The sequence below is a fragment of the Stegostoma tigrinum genome, chromosome 9 (genome assembly GCF_030684315.1).
Source record: "Stegostoma tigrinum isolate sSteTig4 chromosome 9, sSteTig4.hap1, whole genome shotgun sequence".
Taxonomy (NCBI): Eukaryota; Metazoa; Chordata; class Chondrichthyes; order Orectolobiformes; family Stegostomatidae; genus Stegostoma; species Stegostoma tigrinum.
In genome coordinates this window covers 2,298,497-2,324,847 of record NC_081362.1, presented here as the reverse complement: position 1 = coordinate 2,324,847, position 26,351 = coordinate 2,298,497, and the positions used below count along the sequence as shown (strand labels likewise).

The 26,351-nt window shown below is 42.7% G+C and overlaps 1 protein-coding gene across 1 annotated transcript; it reads left to right on the top strand.

Annotated features, from left to right (window-relative positions):
• Positions 1-1,784: 1,784 nt before the first annotated feature.
• Positions 1,785-23,475, top strand: LOC125454753 (ras-related protein ORAB-1). The gene is made up of 6 exons (XM_048535906.2): positions 1,785-2,064; positions 11,926-11,998; positions 18,991-19,086; positions 19,972-20,067; positions 21,375-21,506; positions 22,865-23,475. Exons 1-6 carry the CDS (start codon positions 2,042-2,044, stop codon positions 23,060-23,062), a joined length of 618 nt encoding a protein of 205 aa, XP_048391863.1. The 5' UTR covers positions 1,785-2,041; the 3' UTR covers positions 23,063-23,475.
• Positions 23,476-26,351: the final 2,876 nt, after the last annotated feature.

The window sequence follows — 26,351 nt, the reverse complement described above, 5'->3', positions numbered from 1 at the left end:
GGTCCCACATATCTGCTATTCCTGTGCTTTGGGATTTAAATAGTTGTGGGTTTGGAAGGTGTTATTTGAGAAATTTGATGAATTTCTGCAGTGCATCTTGTAGATAATACACACTGCTGCTACTGAGTGTCGGTGGTGGAGGGAGTGAATGCTTGTGGGTGCAGTGCCAATCAAGCGGCTGCTTTGCCCTGGATGGTGTCAAGCTTCTTGGGTGTTGTTGGGGCTGCACCCATCCAGGCAAGTGGGGAGTATTCCATCACACTCCTGACTTGTGCCTTGTAGATGGTGGACAGGCTTTGGGGAGACAGGAGGGGAGTTACTCACTGCAATATTTCTAGCTTCTGGCCTGCTATTATAGCCATTATGTTTATGTCACAACTCCAGGTTAGTTTCTGGTCAATGGTAACCCCCAAGATGTTGAAAGCAAGAGAATTTAATGATGATAACACCATTGATTATGAAGGTGTGGTGATTTATTCCAATTTGGAAAGTTTGCCCATCCATTGGGCGATAGTGGTTTTGTCACTGGACTAATAATCCAGAGACCCAGGCTTATGCTCTGTGGACATGGGCTCAAAGTGCCTCATGTCAAATGTTGAAAGGTGAATCAATCAAAATCTGGTAAAATACCTAACCAACTGGTGAGCATGAGTGTTGTAAAAATCGAAACAAAGAAATTGCTTAAGAAACTTAGTAGGTCTGGCTGTATTTGTGGAGAGAGAAACAGAGTTAACATTCAAGTCTGGTATGAGTTCTTCACAACCAAAAGTCTTCTGTGTTTGTTTTCAGATTCCCAGCACCCACAGTTTTCATCCTTTATTCCAGCCGCATAAAAACAATGTCTTCCAGGGAGATAAATCTGTTGTCGTTATCCAGTCTGGCTAGCATGTGAAACCAGACCCACAGCAACGTGGGTGACCCTAAATTGCCCTGTGAAATGGCCCCTGAAAGCTACTTTGTCTATATGTTTTTTTTGCCCTTTATATTCATTCATTGCTGGCTAGTGGGCATTTATTGTCTATCCCTAACAGCCCAGAGGGCAATTGAGTCAACCACATTGCTGTGCATCTGGAGTCACATGCAGGCCAGACCAGGTAAGGATGGCAGTTTCCTTCCCTAAAGGACATACCAGATGGGTTTTTCTGCCAATCAACAATGATTGTCATTCAACTCTTAATTCCCAACAGTTATCGAATGCAAATTCCATCAGCTGCTGTGCTGGGAGTCGAACGCTGGTCCCCAGAATTGTATCTGGGTCTCTGGATTAACAGTCTAGCAATAATACTACTAGGCCATTGCCAGCCCTGATTATGAAGGGCAATAAAAATATTGGTTCAGCCAGTAATACACACATCCAAAGAATGAATTAATTAAAAAGCTAAAGTATTGTGCGGAAGGTTTTTGTATTTTTCACTTTCTTCAGTTGTCAATGGCCCCATCCTCTCAAAGCCATACGTATACACACACAACACCAACATGAAACCTCCCATTGCCCCACTCTAGTCCCTTCCCTTCCTGGCCAGCTCAGGATGCCACGTGTTCAACGATGACGCAAGCCCGGTTGGTCGGTGAGGGAGTGGAGGAGTACCGCGGGCATGCGCGTAGCCTAGGCCGTGGCCGGCGCGGGCGTGCACGCGCGGTGCCCGTGCGGACCCCCGGGGGGGGGGGCGGAGTGCGCGATGCATTACGGGAATTGTAGTACGTTCGTGGGCGGGCACGGGCGGTTCTGCGCCCGCTGACGTCATGCGACTACAACCCCCAGCAGGCGGCGGGCTCCGCGGCCGGGCTTGTTATTTCCTGGTCGGGAGCGGCCGCCATTTTGGGCAGTGAGTGAGGACCGATTCGGAGGGAAGACGAGGGCCGCTCCCCTCCGTGACCACAGCAAAGAGAGCGAGAGAGATATATAGGCCGACGCCGACTGAGTGCCGGGGCAAGGAGGGAGGCAGGGAAGGGGGAACCGTACTTGGAGCCGACAGAAAGAAAATCAGAGACGGAGAAAGAGAAATAAAACAATTACAGCCGAGCGGGTTGCAACAGTGAGATGTCAACCATGAATCCCGAGTAGTAAGTGGGCCGCTTCCCTCTTGTCTCTGTATGTGGCGGGCTCTCTCTCCGTCTCCCACACCCCCATCCTCCCCGGGGCCTAGCGGCTGGAGCGGAGCGGATCCACCTTCCGCTTTAGCTCCAGTAGGAAGGGCGGGCCCCCGCTGGCGGTGACAGGTACCGGTGGGACCCGGACCCCCCGGGGGCAGGCGGGTGGGTGCTGGTGGTGGCGGTGCGCCTCAACACCGGAGCTAGGCCTCAGCGAGCCCCCTCCCCGCCCGCAGAAGGGTGGGCCGGGACTGAGCAGCGTCCGCCTCTTCCCTTCCACGCCCTCCCCCGAAATGTTACACTCCTTAATGGACCCTCCCTTGTACCGACACACCACTCACCCCCCCCCCCCTTCCCTCCCTCCCTCCTGCTCCCCACCTGTCTGCCGCCCTTCCTCTCCCCACCCCCACCCCGGTGTTTTCTCCCTCTCTCCTTCCCCGCCCCACCACCAGTGTTTTTTTTCCACACACCGCCCCCCCCGTGTTTTCTTTTCTGCCCCTCTCCCCACCTGCTTTCCCCCTGCCGCCCCCCGTGTGTTCTCCCCCCCCCCGTGTGTTCTCCCCCCCCCCGTGTGTTCTCCCCCCCCCCCGTGTGTTCTCCCCCCCCCGTGTGTTCTCCCCCCCCCGTGTGTTCTCCCCCCCCCCCGTGTGTTCTCCCCCCCCCGTGTGTTCTCCCCCCCCCCCGTGTGTTCTCCCCCCCCCCCGTGTGTTCTCCCCCCCCCCCGTGTGTTCTCCCCCCCCCCCGTGTGTTCTCCCCCCCCCCCCCGTGTGTTCTCCCCCCCCCCCGTGTGTTCTCCCCCCCCCCCGTGTGTTCTCTCCCCCCCCGTGTGTTCTCTCCCCCCCCGTGTGTTCTCCCCCCCCCGTGTGTTCTCCCCCCCCGTGTGTTCTCCCCCCCCCGTGTGTTCTCCCCCCCCCCCGTGTGTTCTCCCCCCCCCCCGTGTGTTCTCCCCCCCCCCCGTGTGTTCTCCCCCCCCCCCGTGTGTTCTCCCCCCCCCGTGTGTTCTCCCCCCCCCCGTGTGTTCTCCCCCCCCCGTGTGTTCTCCCCCCCGTGTGTTCCCCCCCCCGTGTGTTCCCCCCCCCCGTGTGTTCCCCCCCCCGTGTGTTCCCCCCCCCCGTGTGTTCCCCCCCCCCGTGTGTTCCCCCCCCCGTGTGTTCCCCCCCCCCGTGTGTTCCCCCCCCCGGTGTGTTCCCCCCCCCGTGTGTTCCCCCCCCCGTGTGTTCTCCCCCCCCGTGTGTTCTCCCCCTCCCCCCCCAGTGTTCTCCCCCCCCGTGTGTTCTCCCCCTCCCCCCCCAGTGTTCTCTCCCCCTCCCCCTCCCCCCCCGTGTTCTCTCCCCCCCCCCCCCCCCCGTGTTCTCTCCCCCCCCCTCCCCCCCCCCCCCCCCCCGTGTTCTCTCCCCCCCCCCCCCCGTGTTCTCTCCCCCCCCCCCCCCCGTGTTCTCTCCCCCCCCCCCCCCGTGTTCTCTCCCCCCCCCCCCCGTGTTCTCTCCCCCTCCCCCCCCCGTGTTCTCTCCCCCCCCCCCCCCGTTCTCTCCCCCCCCCCCCCCCCGTTCTCTCCCCCCCCCCCCGTTCTCTCCCCCCCCCCCCCCGTTCTCTCCCCCCCCCCCCTTCCCCCCCCCCCCTCCCCCCCCCCCTCCCCCCCCCCCCCCTTCCCCCCCCCCCCTTCCCCCCCCCCCTTCCCCCCCCCCCCTTCCCCCCCCCCCCTTCCCCCCCCCCCCCTTCCCCCCCCCCCCTTCCCCCCCCCCCCTTCCCCCCCCCCCTTCCCCCCCCCCCTTCCCCCCCCCCCGTGTTCTCTGAGCTGTTGAAGGTTTTTGGCATACTTTCCCGACCTGTTCTAATGTGATCCACTCAGGATGTCAGGTGACTGTCATGTGGACCTTACAAAGTAATGAACACTCAGCATAAGTACTCTGGAATGCTAGTCCACTTTGTGGAGCTGAAGAGGCATGTTGTCATTGCTGTTTGGTAGTTTAATAATTCAAAACTAGTTAACCTAAAAAGTGTCAGTTTGAATTTCATAATTTTATTGGCTACAAAGCCAATAGATAGAAACTGCAACCGAGAGAAACTGGCTCATCCCTGGCTCTGTTCTCGATTAGCCTGAAATTGTCGTACTTCATGTCTGGTCTTGCATACAATGACTCCTACACTGAGGATGACAGATCAGCTCCTTGAAAGCAGCCAATTAAGAAAGTTTCTGAGATAAAGCTTGTTAATGCAGTCTATTTATAAATTGAACTAAGGCCCTTCAGTTGGTATGGTTCACTTAATTGTGAAAGAATGATAGCACAAGTGTTGAGATGTGCAAAAATCCTTATTTATGTAATAACATTTATCAGTGTAAATTAAACAAAACGTTATGCTCCAGCTAACAGCAATCAGTTGTGATGTTCTTAGATTTCAGGCTGGTTTCATCAACACAGCGACCTTTAGCATATGTGCTGAACTGTTTAGTCTAGATTATATGTAACTTCTGTTGTGGGGGGCTTCTACTCTTCTGTAACCAGTCGGTCAGTCTTTCATGTCAACTGAAGTGCAGCCACCTGAATGGAGCATGCACTTGTGCTGTTAAATCTCTTGATGGTTTTGCTGCAACCTTTTTGCATTGCAATTCTAGTCTCCACCTTGGCTCAGTGCATCTGCTGTGGAAACCCTCATCCATTCTTTTGTCTCAGGCTCTGATTTCTATGCTTTCCTGGCTGACCTCTTGATTTTCCTATTGCAAAACTGTCTGTTTTCTGATCTGCACCAAGACCCACTCATCCATTTTCATGTCATTAAGTCTTCCTAATGCATAAATGTTTCAAGTTTAAAATTCCAATCCATGTGTTCACAACCCTGTCTAAACAACCAAACCCAACCCTTAGAACACTTCATTCTTCCAACTCTAACCTGGAGTATTTCTTCCCCCAAAATGTCACATTATTTGCACTCACCTCAAGGCTCTGAGATTCTGTTGCTCAGTGCACTTTTCTTATTCCATTCTTAAAACAGTCCTCAAAATCTTCCTCTTTGATTAAGCTTTTAATCATCTATCCTAGCGTTCACTCTTTCAGCTCAGTGTCAATATAGCCTGATTGCACTCTTGTTTATGACCTCAGACTATCTTGCTTCATGGCAGGCACTTATATATGTATACGTCAGCTGCCAAAATTTGAACTTGAGATCATTTCTTGCATTTGTGTTTACTTGTGATTGCAAATTGTTAATTTAACTTATTGAGTAATTGGTAACACTGATATTTCACCTGAGGTGAGTGTTTGGTCTGTTCAGTTATGCCAATTGCAATTGTACTACATTTGCACAAGGCATGCTGACCACACTACACTGTGACATTGTGGATTATATTTAAAAGCTTAAAAATGCAGACCAAGTCACCTGACAGAATCCAACATGATTTGGCATATGTTGAAGCTAATATTCTAGGAGCATTGGCTAATATTGTGGATCTGTGAAGTAATATGAAACCTCTGCACAGTGTCTGGATATCTTTGACAGTGTTGGAAAAGATTTATTTGTGTTTGTTTACTGAATACATCCAGTCTGAAGTTAGTCATTATTTTTTGTCCTGGAGATCAAGGGTAGTTTATTCCAGGTCACTATGATACACTAGACTCCAGTGCGCTAATTTTAGAATATTTGGGATGTTTTGGCTTTGCTGAGGATTGAAAATGGTGTTGAGTTAGTTTCAAGATTTGTAGATAAGCTTGACAATTATTGAATGTTTAAAATGACAGGTGTGTATAACAAATGCAAGCAAGTTATTTGACTGCAAATCTGAGTGGACGGTATAACACTTTTCAAGTTTAACTAGATGAAACAATTGAATCAGTTTTGCAGAACCCGTGAAGTTGGTAAAGCAATTAGACCACGCAAGATTACAACCCAAATGAGTGTACACAGGATTCAATGGTATCATTTATAATTCTTCGAATGTAAGACTTGTTTGTCTTGAAGTTTGCTTCCCTCAGATAAAGTATGCAGAAAGTTGGTTTGAACAGCTATTTCTGATCTGTTGTGAGCAAGACAAAGGGTATTAGCAAATTTCTATTTCACTCAGTCTGGATTTTTGATGAGGTGGATGAATGGTTACCATCAAATCAGTGGACTCCAGTCTTGAGTTGTTTCCCACCCCTTTCTCCACTCTTCTTCGCTGCCAGTTCAGCCTCTGCATCAAATTGTTCTTTAAATTACTATGTTTCTGAACTTTGAAAGCAAGAACCATGATAAATGCAGGGGTTATTTCAAGTCTAATCTGTCCTTTTGCTATAAACCAAAGTCCAAATTTGCTCGTTAACTTCATGTGAATCCATGTCATTGTGAGCTATAATGTGAACCAAAGAGCGCAAATAAAAAATGCTGGAAAAAGTAGTTCCAAGAGTGTCTGGAAAAGAAAGTTCTGAAGAGGAGGAGTTTGGGGTGGACACTGTAAAATTGTTTCCCTTGGTTGAGGAATTGAGAACAAGAGGGCATGGCCTTAGCGGAGATAATGGGAACTGCAGATGCTGGAGAATCCAAGATAACAAAGTGTGGAGCTGGATTAACACAGACCAAGCAGCATCTCAGGAGTACAAAAGCTGACATTTCGGGCCTAGACCCTTCATTTTCTGAAGAAGGGTCTAGGCCCGAAACGTCAGCTTCTGTGTCCTAAGATGCTGCTTGGCATTAGGTTCCAGCGTCATCTGGAAAATCTCTTCCCTCCAAGTAAATGGTTGTAATTTTCTGCTCAAGGGAGGTATGGATTTTCCATCGTTGAGTGTTCTTGAGGCTGGCATTGATATATTTTTGGTACCTGAGAATTGTGTGTGGCGGGGAGTAGGCAGGAAAATAGTGTTGAAGCCCAATATCAGCTGCACTTGTACTGAGTGGAAGCTTGAGGTCATGCAGATTGGTTATGTTCAACAAAGTGATCGTGTAATCATCTTTTGGTCTTTCTGGCAAAGAGGATACAACAATGTGAGGAGTAAATGGTTATTTCACCTGGAAGAGAGTTGGGTTAGTCCTTGAGCAGTGGGAAGGGAGAGGATGAAAGAGCAGGAAAAGCACTTCCTCCTTGAATGGAAAGGATCTGTGGAATGGTAAAGAGATGTTGATGGAGTGCACAAGGGTGTATTGGGATTTGCAGTGCTGGGAGGGGAGAAGATGGGTTCAGTGATGCCATTTGTGTTGTAATGAATGGAAATTGTACCTTTTGTTCAAGTACAAAGGCTGGTAGGTAATGGAAGTCTGGAAGGAGGAGAAAGGGTCAGAAGTGCAGTCAAGGAAAGGGAATTCTTAGTTGAAGTAAAGTGTATGTTAGAGGCACTGGCTTGAAAAGTGACTCTGAAAATTGCATGGATGGGGAATTTGGGATGATGGAATAGGATTCTTGCAGGAAACAAGTTTGGGAGTTGAGGAAGTGTGATCAGTGTTTCTACCAGTCACTGGGCTGAAAGAATATTGGTAGATGGCCTGTACCCAGAGGTGGAAAAGTCAGGTAGGAAGGAAAGAACTGGCAAATGGCAACTCAGCAGATGACTAGAGAGCAGTGCTGAGATGGTGTTTATACATGTAACTGACCAAGATACTTCACCTGCATTTCAAAACCTGTTGTGACAACCTGTTCATCTCATGCTCCAGCCAAGTTTCACATAGATCAGCAGTGCCCAACAGTGGACTTTGCCTTGCTTACCAAAACTGAGTTTTGCTAAGTGTGCAGTACTGAAATGTTACAATGTATATGTTTCACACCAGACTGGGCAAATGATCATCTCTCTCACCTTTCCGGATTGAGCCATATAGCCATCCTTTCACCATTACATGGTCAAACTCCTCACTTCCTCCCTGACAGAACTGTGTGCCCAAACTACATGGCCTATGGCTCAAGAAGCTGGTTCACCAGCATATCGGGAGCAATGGGTAATAAATGCTGGCTTACCCAGATCATTTGCCCATGTTCTATCAATGTAGACAAGATTGCCCTTTCATCTGAAAATGGCCAGTTTCTCCTGCTTAACCAGTCTCTGAGGTACGTGTATGAGTTCAGTTGACCATTACTCTGTTGGTTTGCTCTCCCAGGTAACAACTTCATGAGCTGATTGCTGAAAATGCTGTTGATGTCTCTATTTGTAAGACTTTGTGTATGTAACTGCAGGAAAAGATTACCATGTGCTTTACAAGCTGTTCAGTTAATTATGTTTTGAACTGTTTGTTAAATTCAACAGAAAGTGCACTGTCCATTCAACTTGATCTAGTTACATGTTTAATTTGCAGCAAATTATTTCCAAATGTTCCATTAAGGGAAACATTGCAATCATTCTGTTCTTTAGACAAAATAAATACAATCTCTACCTTAGGCTCAGTGGCAATGTCCTTATCCCTGGACCAGGAGGTCCAGGTCAAGTCCCACCTGGTCCGGATGTGTGTAATAACATCGTTGAACAGGTTGACTAGAAAAGTAGGCTAATCATAAAAAAACTTTACCCCCTCAGGTGAGATTTTCATGTATTGCATATGTTGAAAATTGTTTTTTCTAAAGGACTCCAATGTGAAGCTTTAATATTGAAACACTCCTAAGTGAACTGAAATGAGAACAGAAGAGTACATAAGGAGTATTTTACTCAAACTGTTGCCTTGGTATTTGACCTTGTGCAAGTGTTCCATGTTCTAATTTATCACAAGATTCTCAGTCTGCAATGTCAGACTGTTGGCTTATTTTATAAAGTTAGTTTTAAACTGAAGACAGTGATTTTGTTGTGACTCATTGCGGATATTTTGTTGTAGATCATTGCTAACCTTAGAGATCCTTTTGACGAGACAGCTTTATTCTTTTGTAATGGTGTATGTTTGCTTTCAAGGAGTAAGTTGATTTAATAAAGGGAATATTACTGACTTGGCAAATACATTGTCTTGTGATTTTTTTTGAGTAATTCTAAATGATCAACTTTCAACTTGCAAATCACAACTAAGAACATGGGTCAGTTTGAAGAAAAATGTACAAAGAGCTTACTTTCGATGGTTTGCCGGTGTTTACCTGAATTCTCTCAAATGGACATTAAGTGTAGTAGGACTTGCATTAAATATTGTGGTTACATGACAAGTGTTATTTTCTATAGGATAGATTTAGAAGTATGGTTATTTTTGTCAATTACACTGATTGTATTTTCTCAAGAGGTGGATAGTGATTATCAAGGTAACTGTTAGCGCGCACACGCAGTGGACTATACAGTCCACAGCACTGAACAAAAACAACAATGCCCCATCGCAGGGAAACGGATTAAAATAAGCAAAGCTAATGAAGTTTTGCATCTCAGTGAAGTCTTGATGCTTTCTGCTTTGGCCCTTCATTGGCCAAATGATCTATTGAAACATACATGCAGAATGCTGGAGATATTCAGCAGGTCTAGTTGCATCTGTGAAGGGAGTAACAGTTAAGGTTTCAAGTCTGATATGACTTCAGAACTGGATTATTGATACAAGTGGCTTCAAGGGCCATTTTAACATGATTATTTCAAGTACAGATGCATGATTGTCCACGGCTGCCAAATGAAACTCCATTTTGAGTACAGTATAATTCAATGTTGCGTTTTCTTCCAGAAGTTGCCCTTATTCAAAGGGCATGGAAGAAATCAGGGATAGAAATATTAAAGATGTTAAAGCAAGCAAAAAGCACTTGATAAGAAAATTAGCATATGTTGGATACTGGGCAGAAGAAATTGATTATTTAAGAATGGTTTTGCCACAACCCTGCATTAAATCAGCTGGTTTCCACCAACCACAGCACATCCTGGAACTCAGATACAGTTTTAATAGTGTGTCCCAAGCTTTGGAGGCTGTTTACTACAAAAATTTGTTGGTTCAAATTTCCACAATCCTTAAGCGTATTAATTGATTGAAATATTTCATTGAATGAACAACTTTGCACCCCAAGACAAGGGGGGGGGGGGGGGGGGGGGGAGAAAGTAAACAAGAAAGTACCATCATCAAATATTCACTTTTGTCTTAAACTGATGAATCTCCAAGGTGGAAAATCATGCTTATGTTTTTCAAACTGTTTTTGCCCTGCAGTTTCTTTTCCAAGTTTGTAATCAAAACTCAGGTAATATGAACACGCATTGATAAACTATTTAGTGACAAACTTTTTAACTGGAAAGTAGCAATTTAGCCTGGAGACTATTGCAATAACTGAGTCTGGTATTAATAGGCACAGAAATGAATTTCAGCATCTGACAGGCTGAGGGCAGTAGAAATTGATAAACCGAGATGCTGACCAGGCTCGTCATTTATGGTGAAAATGATATGGATTGGAAGCTCAGTTTGAGGTCTTGTGGCAAAAGGAGGGGTGTAGATTTCAGTCTGACAGTAGTTAGGACCATTAGCTTGGAACTTTAAACAAAATGATGGTAATTGAAGATTGTGCTTGGTTGTCTTGCTTTTTAATTTTGGCTTGGTCTTTGTCAGTCTTAATCATTCTACTGCGAAGGTAGTAGAGGGGTTAGGCATGGTAGTAAGTTCATTTGCCTACTCAGATACGAAGAACTGCTGATGCTGGAGTCTGAGGTAACTGTGGAGTTGGAGGAAAGCAGCAGACTAGGCAGCATCAGAGGAGCAGAAAAGCTGACATTTTGGGTTGAGATGTACAAAGTATGTTGCAGGATGTTGCTCATGGATAACATGTGAAATAAGAGACTGCTTAGGGTGGGAAATTCTGCAGGTAAATAGTGTGTGAGTGGGAAGCAAATCATTCTAGCCATGAGTGGAAAGGTGAGTGTGGCACTGGAACTGCCTAGTCAGTGTTGGGGAGGTGTATGCAAGCAGAATCAGGTGCAGCTAGTAGAAATTTTAAGTTTGCATATGATGCAAAACTTGGCAACAGCCACAAGTGAGGAACATAGCTACAGAGGGCAGATTTGTGAAATGGTCACATAGAGAAGAAATTTAATGCAGATAAGTCTGATATGATGCATTTTGGGAGAGATGACATGGAGATGCAGGATTATTTAAATGGTAGCTGTTGGTGTGGGTTTCGGGAAAAGAAGGACCAGTAGTTGCATATTCTAGAGGCTGAAAATGCTTTCACAAGACAAGATAATTGTGTTTTGGCGCTTGCCTCTGCAAGTAGAAAATGAGAGAAAAACAAGAAAATCATTGTAAACCGTTAGGAAATTTTGAAGGGTTTTGGTAGACCACGCAGGAAGAAATTCTGTATGAGAAAGGGGTCGCTGATTTTGTTTCTTGGTCTTAGTACTGAGTTCATCCCTCCTAATACCTCCTTTGACTTGACATTGATTTAGTTTGATTTCAAGTGAAGCCTCTCTGCCTCTCCTCTACTTTACGTTCCTTCTTTAAGATGCTCCTTTAAAACTTCTCTTTGAACAAGGACCTGACCTCTGTCGTCATTTATTTTATCATACTTATAGCTCATGTGAAGCACTTCAGACCTTCTCTAATCTCAAAGGTGTTAGATAAATAGTTGTGTATCTGTTGTTAGGATGATTTTCTACAGCAAAGGCATTGTAGAAGTCCTGGTCCTTTTTACCTTCCACATGACATGGCTAAAGAAAGTAAAAAGTTGACATTGTTTGTTTGGTGTGGATATCTGACGAAGTATCCAGTACTGCCTTCAGTGAAGGCAAGTCATCGAATCCCATTGTAATCCCATTGCCAAGGTGTGGCATGAATAATAATTGGGGGGTGAGTTGCAAATTCATAATTGCATTTGGGTGAGGAGAAAGTTCTGTTTTCATGCAATAATGAAAGATGGCACTCTGCAAATTACAATTTTAGCAATAATATATTGTTAAATACTATCAAGACCCCAGTATAATCTTTGGCAAACTTTTCTTTTATCTATTTCAGTGACTATTTATTCAAACTGCTGCTGATTGGAGACTCTGGTGTTGGAAAATCTTGTCTCCTCCTTAGATTTGCAGTAAGTACGGCATTCACTTTGCTAATTTGCTCTGTTTTTACTCCAACTTTAAGACTGAGCCTGTTTTCATCCAGAGCTCTAGATTGCACTTGGCAATGGTACCCCCATGTCAGTACATTTTGAATACACATTTATCTCTCCCAGGTATGGGTTCACTCTGGAATTTATTGCAAGGTTAATAGAGAAACACTATAAAGTGACTGGTGTATACCACACCAAACTCTGTATCATGTGTTATCATAGAATATGCCAATTGGTCCACACTGACAACCCGCCCACCCCACCCTGTCTCTGTAATGTTGCATTTCCTACGGTCAGCCCACCTAATCTGCACATCTTTTGGACTGAGGAAGAAAATCCGTGCAGACTGCACACAGACAGTCACCTGAGGGTGGGATCAAACCTGGGTCCCTAGTGCTGCAAAGCAGCAGTGCTAACCATTGAGCCACTTTGCCACAAATAGAATTTCAAGTGAAAGCCCCCACAAGATGTGTTTCCATAATGTGCCCTTCCAATTTGGGTTGTAACTGAGGAGAGTGTTGTGAACTGTCAATGGTTTGAAGTTTGTGTTTCAAGATTTGATGCCAGAAGAAAACGTTAAGATGAAGCAGAATTGTGTGTCAGTTCTTGTCAGCATCTATTCAGTTTTCTTTTGTTTTGTCACCTAAGATCAGCAAGCTTTGCTCAGAAAGGAAAGATTGCAAGCAGAGTGAGACACAGCCAGAGCACATAGTTCAGGGAATTTGATGCAGAGGGAGGAGGTACTTTTTGCTTTTTTTTTGGCTCTTAGATTGTAAGGGATAAACTGAAGCCCAGAATCAGGGCCCCAGCACAAAATAAGTAATGACATCACAGGAAAACTGTAACCAAATTGGTTAGTGATAGCTACTTATTGAGTACTGAGTAATTAAAATTGAGTTGCAGGGCCTGGCAATGTATAATGAGGTAGACTTGATTAGGGAGCTGAAGGAACCCTAAGGGGGATAGTGATGATATGATTGAATCCACCCTGTTATTGGAGGAGAAGGTGGAATCGGATGTTACAATATTACAGTTGAGTAAAGATAACGACACCGGTGTGAGGGAGGAGCTAGCCGGAGTTGCCGGGGTAATTTGGGAGATGCAGCAAAAATCCATTCCAAGGAAGAAGAAACATGCTAAGGGAAGGACGAGGCAACCATGCCTGATAGGGGAAGTCAGAGGCAGCATAAAAATAAAACACGTAATGCGAAAATTTCTGGGAAGCCTTTAAAAGCCTGAGAATAAGCAATAAGGAGGGAGAAGATGAAATCTGAGAGCAAGATAGCTAGTAATGTAAAAGAAGATTAAAGAGTCTTTTTAGATATTGGCGGCTGGAGAAGTACTAATGGAGAGCGAAGAAATGGCAGAGTGGAAGATACCATCAGCGTACCAGTGTACTTCAAGAGTCAGGGGATGGGGCGGGGGGGTGGCTGCAGAGAGGAGTGTAATGGCTATCACTAAGAAGGTGGTCCTGGGAAGCTGAGAGGTCTGACGCTGGATAAATCACCTGCACCAGAAGAACTACATCCCAGAGTTCTGAAGAACATAGCTTAGGGGATTGCAGAGATATTGGTGATCTTACAGGAGTGAGGGAGGGTGCCTGAGGACAAGAAAATGGCTAATGTAACGCCCTTCTTTAAGACATGAGTGAAGGCAGGAAACTACATAGGGTGGCTAGTCTGACTTTGGTACGATTTTAAAATCCATTAAAAATGAGATTGCAGAGTACTTGGAAGTGTGTGGTAAAGTAGGGCTGATGCAGTCTGGCTTTGTCAGGAGGAGGTCATGCCTGAAAAATCTGTTAGAATTCTGAGGAAGTAACAAGTAAGTTAGACAAAGGAGAACCAGTGGATGTTATCTATGTGGGTTTTCAGAAGACCTTTGACGAGGTGGCTGCTAAATAAGATAAGAGTGCATGGTGTTAGGGGCAAGATACTGGCATGGATAGAGGCTTGACAGGCAGAAGGCATAGAGTAGGGTTAAAAGCGTAAATTTCAGGATGATAAAGGCTGATAAATGGAATATCACGGGTTTGTGTTGGGACCACAGTTGTTCATGTTGTACATTAAGTATTTGGACAAGGGAACTGAGGACATTGTGGCCAAATTTGCATTTGATGCAGATGGAGGGAGTGTTGTGGAAGTGGGGAGGCTGAAGAAGGACTTGGACAGAAAGTAACAGCTAGAATACAGTGTGGGAAAGTGAGAGGTCATGCACTTTGGCTGGAGGAATAGACTGTTTACTCAATGGGGAAAGGCTTTGGAAATCTTAAGCACAAAGGGGACCTGCAAGACCTAATTCAGGACTCCCCAAGTTAACAGGGATAGGAGGAACTGCAGATGCTGGAGAATCTGAGATAACAAGGTGTACAGCTGGATGAACACAGCAGGCCAAGCAGCATCAAAGGAGCAGGAAGGCTGACGTTTCGGGCCTAGACCAATTTTCTGAAGAAGCGTCTAGGCCCTAAACGTCAGCCCTCCTGCTTCTCTGCTGCTTGGCCTGCTGTGTTCATCAGCTCTGCACCTTATCTTCCCCAGTTAACATGCTAGTTCAGTTGGCATTTGAAGGCAAATGCAATGTCAGCATTCATTTCAAGAGGGCTAGAATTCAAGAGTAAATGCACTTTTCTGAAGGGGGGTCCTGACCCAAAACATCACCTTTCCTGCTCCACTGCTGCCTGGGACTAGGACCTGAAGGCACTGACTTTAGAGGTGATGAGGAATTTCTTTGACCCCAGGGGTGTGAGTCTGTGGACCTCATGATGCAGAGTGCTTTTATAGGTCTGGCCACTGAGATAGATAACTTTTGGATTAGTCAGGAGATCAAGGTGTTAGGAGGGTAGATAGGGGAATGGTGTTGAGAAACATATCCGGCATGATTAAATGGTGTAGCAGACCTGATGGGCTGATTGACCTAATTCTGTTCCTATATACTATGGTCTTTCTCCTTCACTCCACCCCAAAAACACTGTAGAGTTCACCTTTCAGGACTGAGTCAAGCCATAACAGCCGTAGCTATGATGATGTTGTCCTGTGCTGCTGTTTGTATATTCGGTTTTGGTAAGTGTGCAGTAAAATAACTGACTCATAAGGTGATGAGAATTTGATGTTGTAAAAATAAACTGATTTGATCACTTGCTAATGATAATGGCAGTAAGTGGGGAGTGTGGGAGAGGGTGGGTAACAAGCCTTCGTTGATTCAGGTTTCCAAAACAGTGAGCTGGATAGAGCTGAGAAGGAGAAACTGTTCCTCTTTGTGAAGGAAACAAGTGCAGTAATGTGGGTTTAAAGTCATCTGTGGAAGACAGATGATTTGAGGAAAAAGTCAGCAGGTTGTTAGTCTGGAATGAACTGCCTGGAAATGTGGAGGTGACAGGTTGAATTGGTGCATTCAAAAGACTAGATGATTATTTGGGTACAAATTTTGCAAAGCTATGAGGAAAAAGCAGAAGATTGGCACTAGGTAATAATGCTTCTTTCAAGCAAAGGTGCAGGCACACTGGGCTGAATGGCTTGCATTTTAACAATTCTGAAATTCCTTTGTCTTAAGTCTGAGGTAATGTTTTGGTGTGTGAAATGATTATTTTGGCAGGAAGATTGAGTACCTTTTCAAACAGTTTTTCATAGTGCATTTTTTAGAAGCAGATTTGTGCTTGAAGTTACCCAGCCATTTCCAAATCTCCATTTTGTGAAAAAAATTGGACCCTGGATTACAGGACGGTCTTAGCTAATGCTTTTCTTCTCCCAAAGAGTTGTGAAAGTGTGGAACCCTCTGCCCCAGACAGTTGTGAAGAAGCAATCCCAAAGTGTTTCAAGAGGGATAGCAAATATCAGGCACCTGAGGGTTTGAAAGAGGAGTGGGGGCTGAATGGCTTACTATTTCTTATGCTTGCTTTGGAGACATGTTGTGATCAACTATGTCTACTTTCCATGGATAAAAATTTGGGACGCACTATCAAATGTTCCCACCTTCTGGTCTCAAGCAGAATTAAATCTGATATGTTTCTTTCCCTTGTTATTCCTCCAAGGGTTATAGCTATATGACACTGCACAGTTTACAGCTGAAAATGAGGCCTGTAATTTTTGCATGGATTGATAACTTTCATTGTTGCTTATTGTTTGCCTTACATTTCACAAATAGGAAATCTATATATAAATAGAATATATTGAATTTCAATTGGTATTCGTGTCTGCTAACTTGATTCTTTCAGTCCTCTGTGCTATCTCAGCACCATTTCTAAAGTTTTTAATTTGCTTTACACGGCAAAAATGTTTGCACCTAATTTCAGGAGTTTCATTAATTGTTGTGGCTGGTAAAAGTTGGACCAAGTAGAGATATTCTTTTCTGTCTGATTGGGATCGTGGGGCAATAAGACCAGAGGCATGTTAGAATGGAAGCGTGGCTGTTACAACTCAGAGTTCCATGGTGCCTGTTACTGCCTCAGAACTTTCACCTCAAAATTTCAGCTCGCTGCCTCACTTGGTGTCCTGACCACACTTTGAAAATTTGAAAGCATTAAGCGTTTGTCTTTCGGTTTATAATTCATCTAATTGTTTATAATTCATCTAATTGTTTTCAGAAGTTTTAGTAAGAGCAATTTAGCTTTTGAAGTAGCCCCCCGATCTTCCATTCTTCCCCTCCCTTCTCCTCCCCACCCCAACCAAACTCCAAATTTATGTGTTTACTTTATAAGTTAGTTTTTTCCATTTTGATGTGCTTTTTTGTTGGTAGCGCTATAATCAAATGAAAGACAAGTTTATTACTCTTAGAGGGAAGGATCCAAGATTTATTGACCTACTAGGGAAGGTTTGTGTGCCTGATAAAATTAGTGGATTGTTTAGAAAGTGGGTAAAATTGGCACGAAGATCAGCATTAGTAATAAAAATGGTGAGTTGTTGACTCTACAATTTTATATAAATGTTGCAAATGGCTGTCAATTACGTTTTGTTTTAGTTATTCCTTTATTGGATGTGGGCATTGTTGGCTGGGCCAACATTTCCTTCCCTAATTGATATTTCAACAGTTTTTAAAAAATCTACAAAAGTTACTGGAAAATTTGGAGTACGTGTGAAATGTGGAGCTAGGACTGTTACAGAAACATGGCAGACTGTCCCTCCTATGGTTATCAATTGGTCAAACATCCCCCAGATGCAGTCAATCTTGTGCAAGTATCAGACTTCTACACAGTTTTACAGCATAGCAAAATGGCAATTTGTACTTAACTGTTTTGCTGCAGAAGTGCTATTACTGTACCGCTTTTGCTGCACCTAAACTTACACAAAATTCACCTAATTCAATCCTGAATTAGAGTGGTATTTTAAAGTTTGGAGGAAATGTAAGCTGTCCCCCTTCTGCCCCATCAATTAAACCGTTTTGTGCTGTTCAGGGTTCTTGTGAACAACTTGAAATCTGACTGAGCAGGCAACCTAAATTGTAGTTAACTGCAAACACTCATTTCTGTTAGTTTGTTTAGGTTGAACTCCACTTCTGTGCGTTAAGCAACATCACAACCCATAGACATGGAGTTTGGGAGGAGGGCAGGGAAAGATTCTAGTTTGCAAGTGGTGAGTTGTGAAGAATTTCTATGGTAACCCATGGCTAGGATATGTGATGCATGGATGGACATTAATTACAGAACATAGTGTCCTGAATCCATTTAGAATACCTCAGTTCCAACATTGGAAACATGAGGGCTATCGTGTTCAACAGTGTTGAAAAGCGAGAGTGCCATGCAAGTCTCAACGCACAAACCAGACAAGACCAGGTAGGGAGAGAGGTGATCTGCTGGCAATCCTGAGTGACTGTCGAGTTACAATAGAGGAGTGTTGTGCTGTCCTTTCACACCATTCTATTTGTCTTGTTGAGAGCTAGATTCCAACTACTCAATTAACCAGGCTGTGACAAGAAGCAGCAAAATTGCCATACCCAGTATTTGCATTGTGATTGTAATGTTGTGTTCATGCTGGCCAGATTGGCTCAGGACAGGCTAAAACTGCATTTGTCAGTTTCAAACTGAATCAGTGTTCTTGTAAAACGTCTTGCATTCTTCCAGTCGCAGCTGAGAGTACAGTTTCAGGAAAACCATTTTGCTGCATAAATGCTGTCATGAATTGCCACTGTTTTCCTTTAGTAATATGGAAGGAATTAATAATATTTTTCAAATACTACTTCCAGTGTTTTAAGATGCTCCTGTATCAGGTGCTGGGTAATGCAGGGCTATTTTGAGAAGTTTGAGCTGTTAAAACAAGTTGTTCTGTAGCATACAGCTGTTTAAAGAAGCAGCAGCTTGTAAGTGAATATCTGCAGCTTTCTCATTTTCTCTATCCTGATCCTTGGTCAACAGAATGTGTGGCTGGTTGCAATTTTACTAAACTTTTGGAGCTGGTGCTGTACTAGGAGCGATATAATGGCAAAGTGCTTCTGTTTTCTGGAATAATTTTATAGGTAATTCATGTAAGTGGCATTCAGAAACTCATTGCATGTGATCATCAGCTGTGATCTTTTCAGCATAAGCAAAAAATGCTTGGATTGCTGCTTTTGTCATGTTGCACTGATGATTAATATCTGGGAAAAACTTTCAGTCCCAGGCTGTAACATTTCTACTCATGTGGATGTGTTTAGTTCATTAATGTAGACAGTAGTATTATCAGAATTGTCAACAAACCCAGCAGGCTATTCTATTTGGAGGCAAACAGCTGTAGCTATTCTTAAAACTGGTCAGTGTACTTTTTAGGCCGGGTGTTTGGTTGATAGTGAATGTCATTACAAAGAAGTACTCCATGATTTCTTAGCATGTTTCCAAAATTCAAACCCAGGGTTGCATAGATATTACTGTCCAGATGACTGAAGCCACAGAACCTCCCGACATTGAGAATAATTCAATAATTGTTAATCAATAGCAAAGTGGTTGTTTCATTCTGTTCCAACTGTGATTTACAATATAAAGCTTGAATGTTCTGTTTAATTTCCAGGATGATACGTACACAGAGAGTTATATCAGTACAATTGGTGTGGACTTCAAAATCAGAACTATAGAGTTAGACGGCAAGACTATCAAACTTCAAATTGTAAGTATTTCTAAATGCTGTAGAATTGAAATAATGAAATTGCTAAAATCCAGGTGACGCATTTCTAATGTACTATCTCATTGTTTTATTTATTGTTTTCATTGAAAAATCAATTTGGAAAACTAACTCATCATGTTTGGGTTGTTACAGGAAACGATGGCATAGTAGTATTGAGACTGAAGTGGTAATCCATGACCCCAGGCTAATATTTTGGGGACATATGTTCAAATCCCATCAAATCTTGAAACAACTGGTATCTGACCAAAATATGGGAAATTGTCCAAGTGTGTCCTATACACCCAAATTAAACCCAGTCAATTACCACTTCATTAGCCTATGCTCCAATAAAGTAATAAATGTCATCAATAATGCTATTTATCAGCACCTGCACACTGATACCCAGTTTGAGTTCTGCCAGTGCCACTCAGCTGGATGTGGTCAGTTAGCTCAGCTCCAGAACTACTTTGCAGGAGTTCTTCAGAGTACTGTCCTAGACCCAGCAGTCTTCAGCTGCTCTGTCAATGACCTTCTGTCTGTCAGAAGGTCAGAAGTGGGAATATTTGATGATTACAATGTTCAGCACCATCGTACTCCTCAGCTACTGTCCCTAGCTGAAAACCCTCTATCTCCCTCCCTAAAGACATATAGACTGCAGTGGTTCAAGAAGCCAGCTCACCACCACCACAAGGGAAACTGGGGGTGGGCAATAAATGCTGGCCTGGGCTGTGACACCCACATCCCACAAGTGAATTTTTTTTAAACAAACTGAGCTGGGACTCACAGCTGGCATCCACTTAAGAACAACTATTGTTCGAGTTTGTTCCATTTAAGCGATGATCATTTCATCTCTGACTCAAAGGGGATTTCTGTTTCTCTTGCTTCTAGTGGGACACGGCTGGTCAGGAAAGGTTTCGAACAATCACGTCCAGTTATTATAGAGGAGCACATGGCATCATAGTCGTATATGATGTTACAGACCAGGTACTGTAAAACTACAGTGAAGGAGAAAGTGAAAGCACATTGGTTAGACGTCATTAAATCATTTAAATTACTGTTAGTGAAAATGAGTTGCTGATGTCAAGCACTGGTTGCGTAGGTAGAGACAGAGGATTGTATCTCCTGTCTTGTGTGCCACCACTCCCCTGCTACTGTTAATTGTCTAACTTAACCTTCTGTTGTGTTCTATTATAAAGTGCCAGTCAGTCTATTTTAATACCTTTAGGCATTGGCTTTCTTTTGAGTGTTTTGAGGAACTGAATGTTTTACAACAAAGGCAGTTGATGATATAATTGCCATCTGAAGAGTTAATATGATAAATGTGTGCATATTAAATGAAAGAAGCTGACACAGGAAATGTGCTATTGTAAGTGTTCAATGTAGTTGCCTGTTAGTAGTTTCAATCAAACAAGTGTAGAACTAATAAACACAATGTTGGGGGGGGCGGGGAATAAAAGTATATTTGGCAAATATTGTTAGATCATTATAACCAAATTCATTTGTGCAAGTATGTTGAGTAGTGGTCAAATGTTGTAAAACTCCCTGTTGACCTCAGTGGATAAATGGGCAAGGTGTATAAATGTGAATGATCGTAGTTTGTTTCTCGTCTATGTACAATGAACTGATCTCACTCTGAACACCAATGGAGCCACTGAAGATTGTTTGAATCTTCTGGAGCAAGAGGTTTCAATGGGCAAAACCTTTTCCTGTTGATCTCTTCAGCAAAGTGATGTCAGCTTGGTCTGATGTGATGCAATTGCTGCACAACCAAAATGTGGATTTAAATCCCACTTCTCATTTTGAGAATAACATTTCAATGAGCATTCAAAGGATGCAGGTGTCTGAGGTGATCTGTTTTCAGCTAATGCACTAAACTAAATCTGCCCGGTCTGCTGAATGAAATAGATTCTTTAAAAAACTTAAGCTAATCAAACATTCCCTTCTTCTAAATAAACAGATTAGCTGAACAGTCCTATCTTAAAGTGGATCTGGTTTGGTTTTGGTTAGTTCTTTGCACCAGATGTGTTACCTTATGTGAGAACATAAGACTCGATAAAATCTTTGTCGTTTGATGTGATCATATTTGATGTTTTTAAAGCTTCTATTTAAATGAGACTTTGGGTTGTGTATCAGAGAACCACCATTGGATGTGAACCTACAAAGATATGGGCTGAACATTCCCTGTTCAGGCCTGGGATGTAGGGACTGAGTTATTGAAATCGAATGTATCTTTAGGAAAACAGGTAAGGAATGGCCACCCCTTTCAAATGACTTTTGTTTCCTCCTTCCAGGAGTCATTCAACAATGTAAAGCAGTGGCTCCAGGAGATAGATCGTTATGCCAGCGAAAATGTTAACAAGTTATTGGTAGGGAACAAATGTGACCTGACAACAAAGAAAGTAGTGGACTATACAACAGCAAAGGTATGTTATGAAAGGTCAAACACCGATGTTCTTGAGCTTAAGGCCAGCATTGCTTTGCTTTTTTTCTGAAACATTGGCAGTGATGGAAGAATTCGGATTCACATCTGCAAATATGTCGGTACAGGACAATAATAAACAAGAGAACCTTCAAATACTTTTCTTAAAAACTAAACTTGGTCTTTTTAAAAAAAAGTTTCACTTTTTAAAAATATTGCAGATAATGGTTTGCTTCCACATTATTACTTTGAATGGAGATCCAAGTGCAAGAGCAAGTGAGAGCCATGTTAATTTTAGATTTTTAGGAAATGACCTCCTTGAGGTGTATGTTAGACAGTACTTGTGGAGTTGATGTACCATAATTATCCATTCCTAGCTTTCCATCCTGTTATTTGCCAGCTATAGGGTCATGGTGCCAGATTACCAGCGAGTTTCATTTCTATTTGCAGTTATCTGCCATCGGTGGGCTCTGTGCCCACTGTTATAGGCCATGTGTAATGCATGATATAGGCTTCCTTCTCCACACTGAGCACAGATGCTTAATTGCTAGGTTCTTTTAAGGAGCTGCTTAATTTGAAATTTTCTGCACAGTTACTTTGGGATCTGTGCAGGTATCTATATGAAATCAAAGCAACATAGTTGACCATTTCAGCGTAGCTCTTAAACATAGTTCTTTATTTGAGTTGATCAAGACTTGATCTCAAACTTGACCTGCTATGCTCTGCTAATGAGATCCTGTTCCCCACGTTTACTGCAGTCCACTGCCTGTCACTGTCTCAATTTCAAAATCTTATCCTTCTTTCCAATTGTGCTGAAATCTATCCAGTCCAATTCTGGCCACCTACGTATCCTTGATTCCAATCACTGTGTCAATGGGACCACACCCTCAGTTACTTTGGCTAAGGAACTCGATATCTGTCTACTTTGCTCATCTTGTTTTAAGTGTTCCTTAAAGTCTGTCTCTTTCTGTTCTGGTATTTCCTTTTGTGACTTGTGTCAAATTATTATTTTCCATTAAACTATCTGTGTGCTGTCTCCAGCTTTTTTCCACATGTTGCTGTAATCCGTTAGAGGGGGTCATTCTCTTTTGTTAGGATCAAGCAACTTTGGCAAACATGAAATGATCATTTGTAGCTACTTGTGTACATTTGGAGCTTTTGGTATTGCAAATCCAAATACCTGTTTTCTTGTTATTGTGCATGTTTCATCTTGAACAATGTGCATTAATGCAGTTCAGTTCAGAAAGAAACTTTGTGGGTTAACTATTTTATCTGTGGTGTCATAGATCGCACAAGAGAAAGTTGATGCATTGTATTATCAGTTTTTACTGAATAATGATTTTATCTTTTATTGGTCAACAGGAATTTGCAGACTCCCTTGGGATTCCATTTTTGGAAACCAGCGCAAAGAATGCAACAAATGTAGAACAAGCCTTCATGACAATGGCTGCTGAGATTAAAAAGCGAATGGGTCCTGGAGCTACATCTGGTGGCTCTGAAAAGTCCAATGTAAACATCCAGAGCACACCAGTGAAGCCGTCCAGTGGGGGTTGCTGCTAAGCGTTTTCACATTCTCCTAATAAATTTGATTTAATAGGCCCAAAAGTAAGAAACGTTGCCTGAATTGTACTGTATGTAGCTACACTACTGCAGACTTGCCCCTTCCCTTCCAGACACAATCGGGGACTGAAAAGCCACTATTGGCTGAGATTTCCAACTTGAGACTAACTTCATTTTCAGAATGGTTTTAAACTTCAAAAGTGTTGCCAGTCATTAATAATGTGCATAAATCTCATAACCTGTTATCAGATTTTCCTGCGGTCGGTTTATTATAGAAATTGATTTTGTTTATAATGGCATGTTTTAAATGTCAACATTGGATCTGCTCTGAAGATGAAGTTTAGCCATTTCACATCACGCAGCATAAGTGTTTGTCATGTTCATTGACATAAATAAAGTTTAGTGAAATGTTATGTGTCAGATCTGATTTTGCCAGTAATTTTCTGTGGAGATACGAGAGAAATACACTGCATTACCTTCATATTCTCTGCATATAACTTGTGTCTGCAGGATATTGTAACTTGTTGCACAAATGTAACATTAAACAACTGAAGAAGTGTTTGATGAATGTTGTACTTAATAGAATTACTTAGAACTAACACGGTGGCACAGAATGGTCCACAAAGCTTCACAGCCTGCAAGATAAGTGGGCTAAACTGCTGCAGAGCTTTAAATGTCTTAATTATTTATTCTGCATATATCTCATTTGTTGTATCTCAATGTAGATTTGGTTGTGGATGACAGTTTTCAAGATGTAGATCACTGGTTGTTATGATTCCCATTTGCCTTGGAGAATGGCTTGTATTTATAAACTGCATTTGAGAGCACAGGGACATTGCTCATTGAAGAGGTGCTCAAAACAGGTGACATTTTTACAAGTGAATTTCATTTATTTTTGTGGATTTTTAGAAACTGTACATCTGGATACTAATGAGTCATTCTTTTCTCCAGAAAGTTTCATAAACAGTTACAGTATATCAGGCATGCTAACCATTTCATTTTTTAGGACTAGTCTAGGGACCCATATAATTCGAAAGGATTTAATTGAAATATTTTAAGCATGGTTAAGGGTGATTTACTTCAAATTTATTTTTACTCATTCTAAATAAAATGCTTAATGGCACTTTTTTTCTTCCACATTTCTTTTTATTTTGTATGTATTTATTAATACCATAGAAAACATTGAAATACATGATCTATATAAAGATTACAAAATAAATCAATTTCGTAGAAACAGAGACCTACCCAGTCTTTTGGTGTTTACCCACTACAGGAACAAGTGACTGCTGTGTCCCTTCACGGTTGCTGTTAGCCTCTCCCATTCCCTAAGCTTCTGAGCCTGCTCACCCTCCAGATTGCTTTTAAGGTTGGAAAACTGAAGCTAGTGGAGTGTCACAGGGATCAATGCTGAACATTGACGTGACATAGCAAGATGTGATGACATGAAGGTAGCTGGTAAAGAAAGTTGTGAGAACACAATCCATTAGGGTTTGAGAATGAGGGAAACATTTGGCAGGTGGATTATATTGTGGAATGTCAGGTTGTCTATTTTGGCAGGAAGAATAGAAAAATAAACTTTTAAATGGAGATAACCTACAAAATGTCCTTTGTGAATCTCTGTGTGCAAGTACAGAAAGTAAATGGCAAGGGAAATAGAATGAATGTTGGCCTTTATTGGAAAGACTGCCAGTATAAAACTACATTGGAAATAATGTCTGGTTTTGCTTGTATTGGAGGCAGTTCAAATATGGCCCAGCGGGTTGATTTCCTGGGAAGAGGTTGTCAGCTGAGGAAAGATTGAGTAGGTTGGCCCTGTACTCATTAGTGTTTAACAGAATGAGCGATGATCTTATTTTTCAACAAGATGCTGAGAAGTTTCTCTTTGTGGGGAAACCTAGAACTGATGGAGGAGAAATTATGTTTAAATGAAGCATTTCTATTGAGGGTTGTTGATCTCTGACCCAGACTCAGCATTCAATTGCTCTGCCATAATTAGAGTATCCAAGGCAGAGTTGGATCTTGGATCCCTGAGGGGATGACAATGGAAGTGTAGGCAATGATCCTGCTGAATGGTAGAACAGGCTTAAGGGCCTACTGCTATTAATTACTGTACCTTGAATTACATCTTTCCACCATTACCTGCTATGCCTTTGAGCTCAATCCCCAATTCTGTAATTTTCTCTTTAAAGTTCCATTTCCTCCTCAATACAGCATTTGAACCAGTATTCTAATGGCCCCTTCACATCTGTTGGCTTTTATGAAGCATTTTGGCATTGTGCAAGACCAGCACAGAAATGCAAGTTTTGTTGACTTGACTGACTCACTAAGAAAACTGAAGTCCCACTTGATTTTTATTTTGATTGCTTGTGTAACTTTTGTTTTCAGCTCAAACAGGAATTCTTTTTGGATGAGTTTCCTCGCTGAGCTGGAAGGTTTTCAGACGTTTTGTCACCATACTAGGTAACAACATCAGTGAGCCTCCGATGAGGCTTCACCGGAGTCTTACCGATGATGTTACCTAGAATGGTGACGAAACGTCTGAAAACTAACTTTCCAGCTCAGCGAGCAAACTCGCATCCAGAAACTCAACCTGAGCTACAAATCTTCTCAACTCGCTAGGAATTCTTTCATGCAAGACCAACATTTGATGGAAAATCAAACCACAATCTTGCATGTTCTTCAGTCAGCCACTGTTACCATAATGCCTTTTAGAATAATTGTGGCTTTTTGCTGGACTTTAATGCAATTCTTCATGGCATTTGGATGTGGAGTGGAGATTTTGCTGTTATTTTTGGATTAATTGCTTGAATTTTCTGCTTTGGAGCCCTCGTTCACACAAAGCTGCAAACATTGAATCATGTCTGTGCACCAGAATTCAGTTCAAACTGCTTCACTTCTCAATAAGACCATGGATGATGAGATGTGGGCCTCAATTTTCACATTTCCCTTGCTAATCTTTGCAACAAGGGGAAGATAATCTACAAATTTACTAAAACAAGTTAAATCATATGCACACTGGTTACTTAAAAGTAAGACAAATTTTAGTTAACATTAGTGACTGCAAATTGTTTTTAGACACTACAGTTAAGTAATTTTAAAAGTTTAGAAAAGCTATCTAGTCAAATATGATTTGTTTGTAGTATTTACACCACCTGTATGACTTCATGTAACATTGCAGTTACCCAGTTACTTTTTACCCACATTGAGAGGTGCTGAACCTTGACTTAGTCAACCAGACTGGTTACTAGGTAGCAATCCTTTGTCACCTTTTCTCCTCCACTCAGGTTGA